At 51.5% G+C, this 2,167-nt stretch overlaps 1 protein-coding gene across 2 annotated transcripts in view; it reads left to right on the forward strand.

The window, feature by feature from the left end:
• gse1b (Gse1 coiled-coil protein b) overlaps positions 1–2,167 on the forward strand; it is a 172,533-nt gene that overhangs the window by 137,940 nt on the left and 32,426 nt on the right. For both annotated transcript variants that reach the window (XM_031846412.1, XM_031846413.1), the window contains exon 4: positions 238–446. In XM_031846412.1, coding sequence (XP_031702272.1) covers positions 238–446 — 209 coding nt within the window. The remainder of the gene's footprint in view (positions 1–237; positions 447–2,167) is intronic.

Raw genomic sequence — 2,167 nt, forward strand, 5'->3', positions numbered from 1 at the left:
GTGTGTGTGTGTGTGTGTGTGTGTGTGTGTGTGTGTGTGTGTGTGTGCGCGCGCGCGTGCGCGTTATTTGTTGCTATTGTAGTTCTGCAACCCCTTTTTGTTCCGGAGTGAAGGAGCTACAGGCTCATACTGTTGTTACATTGGCCTTTATAGTGACAGAGCAATAGACGGACTATTAGCTTGTCTTATGTTCATTCTTTCACTGAACTCATGTCGCCTGTCTCTGTCTTTCTCCAGCTGCGTCCTCCATCAGCAGTGAGTCCTCTCCAGTGTCCTCCCCAGCCACCAACCACAGCTCCCCGGTCAGCACACCCAAGAGGGGTCCCCTTGGTCCAGGGCCTGGCCTGGTTCCCCCAGCGGGCCACAGCGTGCCAAACACTCCACCTGTAGTCACCATTGCTCCAACAAAGACGAGCAACGGCCTCTGGAGGAGCGAGGGACGCCAGGTAAAACCACATTCAAACACCCATCACACTGACCTTGAGCCTGCTCTCTTCTTTCTTTCTTTCTTCCCTTTTTGTTTCTTTCAGTTGCTCTTTCAGAGGTCTCAGATTGTTACGGTGTATTTTCTCTTCGAAAATGTTCTCAGTCTTCAGCTTGCTTGCCAACACAAGCATGTGCACAGTCAGGCTCTTTAGGGAGTCATGGATAATGTTGATTGCCTGCAACCCAGAGTGTGGCAGTAAGTATTTGACATATGTACATGTGACATAGCTGGCAGGTCTGTGAATGTCTGCTTCCCTCAACCCCCCCCCCCCCCTCCCAATGACTCCATGCGTTAAACAATGCCAGCTGCCACTGGGCTGTCGAGGTGACAGCCTCAACGGCAGCTAACATCTGTGCCCCTCCAGCACCCCTCCCACTTAGCCCTCTTGCCCTTGGCCCAGGCACCCCCACATCTCCAGCCTCGCCCTCTTCACCCAAGCAGTCAAGTGCATCCTCTGCCTCGTCACCCTGACACCCCGCTCTCTGTTACGTAGTAGGGGAGAGAGAGAGAAATAGGGAGAGAGAGGGAGAGCTGCTTGCTTTGATAAGGAGTGGATTATGGATTATGGCCTTACTTTAAGCCTTCTTATCTCAGCTCAGGGCTAATTTTTCAAGGCCAAGCGCAGTTACGAACAGCACTGGGCAACATGCGGAAACTCTCCGAGACACTTTGACAGTTCCCCGGAGACAGAAACAAGGGGGGATAGCGAAGGGTGAGTGAGGAGGTCAGCTAGTCAGCCATGTGTGGTAGCATTCATACTATTGTCCTCTCTCCTGGACAACCCCCCCCCCCCCCCCCGACCCTTTTACGAAATGACCCTTCCGCCGTTCAAGGGTCAACCAGAGCTGGGAGGGGCTGGAGAGACAGGGTAGCTCTTCCAATGATGTCACCCCTTTTGCCATTCTTTCAGCTTAACAAGTTTAAAAGAGCAGAAAAAAATAAATACAGAGACAGAAGCACCCTCCGTGCATGTGTTTGTATGCTTTTGCACGGTGGTTGAGTGGTCAAGCTCAAATGGAAAAGGTCGTGTCACTGGGTTTGTGGTGCCTTCAGCCGCGCGGGGCCACCCAGCCAAAGAATGAGGAGGTTATGGGAGGTGATGTGGACAAGAGGTTGGGATGAGGGAGGGGGGGGGAGGGGGTAGCGTGGATGCGTCACTAAAGCTGGCGTAATAGCATCTCCCCTATTTCCGCGGTGCCGCTTCAGCGAGCACATATAGTTCTGGTCACAAAGAGCCATCAAAATGTCTGTCAAACAAAGATGATACTGTTTGGAGCTTTGCTTCCATTGTTTATCACTGATCAGGAAGGATGCATCAAGGAAGAAGGGTTGACCCTGTGGAACTTTTCCTTTTGCCTTTGACCCGTCTCCCTTTTATTATCATTCAAGTGTTATTCCACATTTTCATTTTGGGCATGATACCGTTGCCCCGTGTCATGACCAACCTGTGTTTTTCAATGCAGACTGATAGAGAGAGGAGAAATACAGGGTTGCATACGGAGGCACGAGTCTCTGGATCCCCTGCAAAGCATACAAGAAAAGCTTGTTTCTTGCTGTGTTCACATTTGTGTGTGTCCTGCTTTCTTGTGTGTTAGAAGGGTTGGTTGGTGTCTCTCAGGCGGAGATACGAGTCTGTCTTTCGGAGGGGGGGGTGATAGGCAAGGCAGCAAAGGAGGTGGG

The sequence above is a fragment of the Anarrhichthys ocellatus genome, unplaced genomic scaffold (assembly GCF_004355925.1).
Source record: "Anarrhichthys ocellatus isolate YVR2014 unplaced genomic scaffold, GSC_Weel_1.0 scaffold6, whole genome shotgun sequence".
Classification (NCBI taxonomy): domain Eukaryota; kingdom Metazoa; phylum Chordata; class Actinopteri; order Perciformes; family Anarhichadidae; genus Anarrhichthys; species Anarrhichthys ocellatus.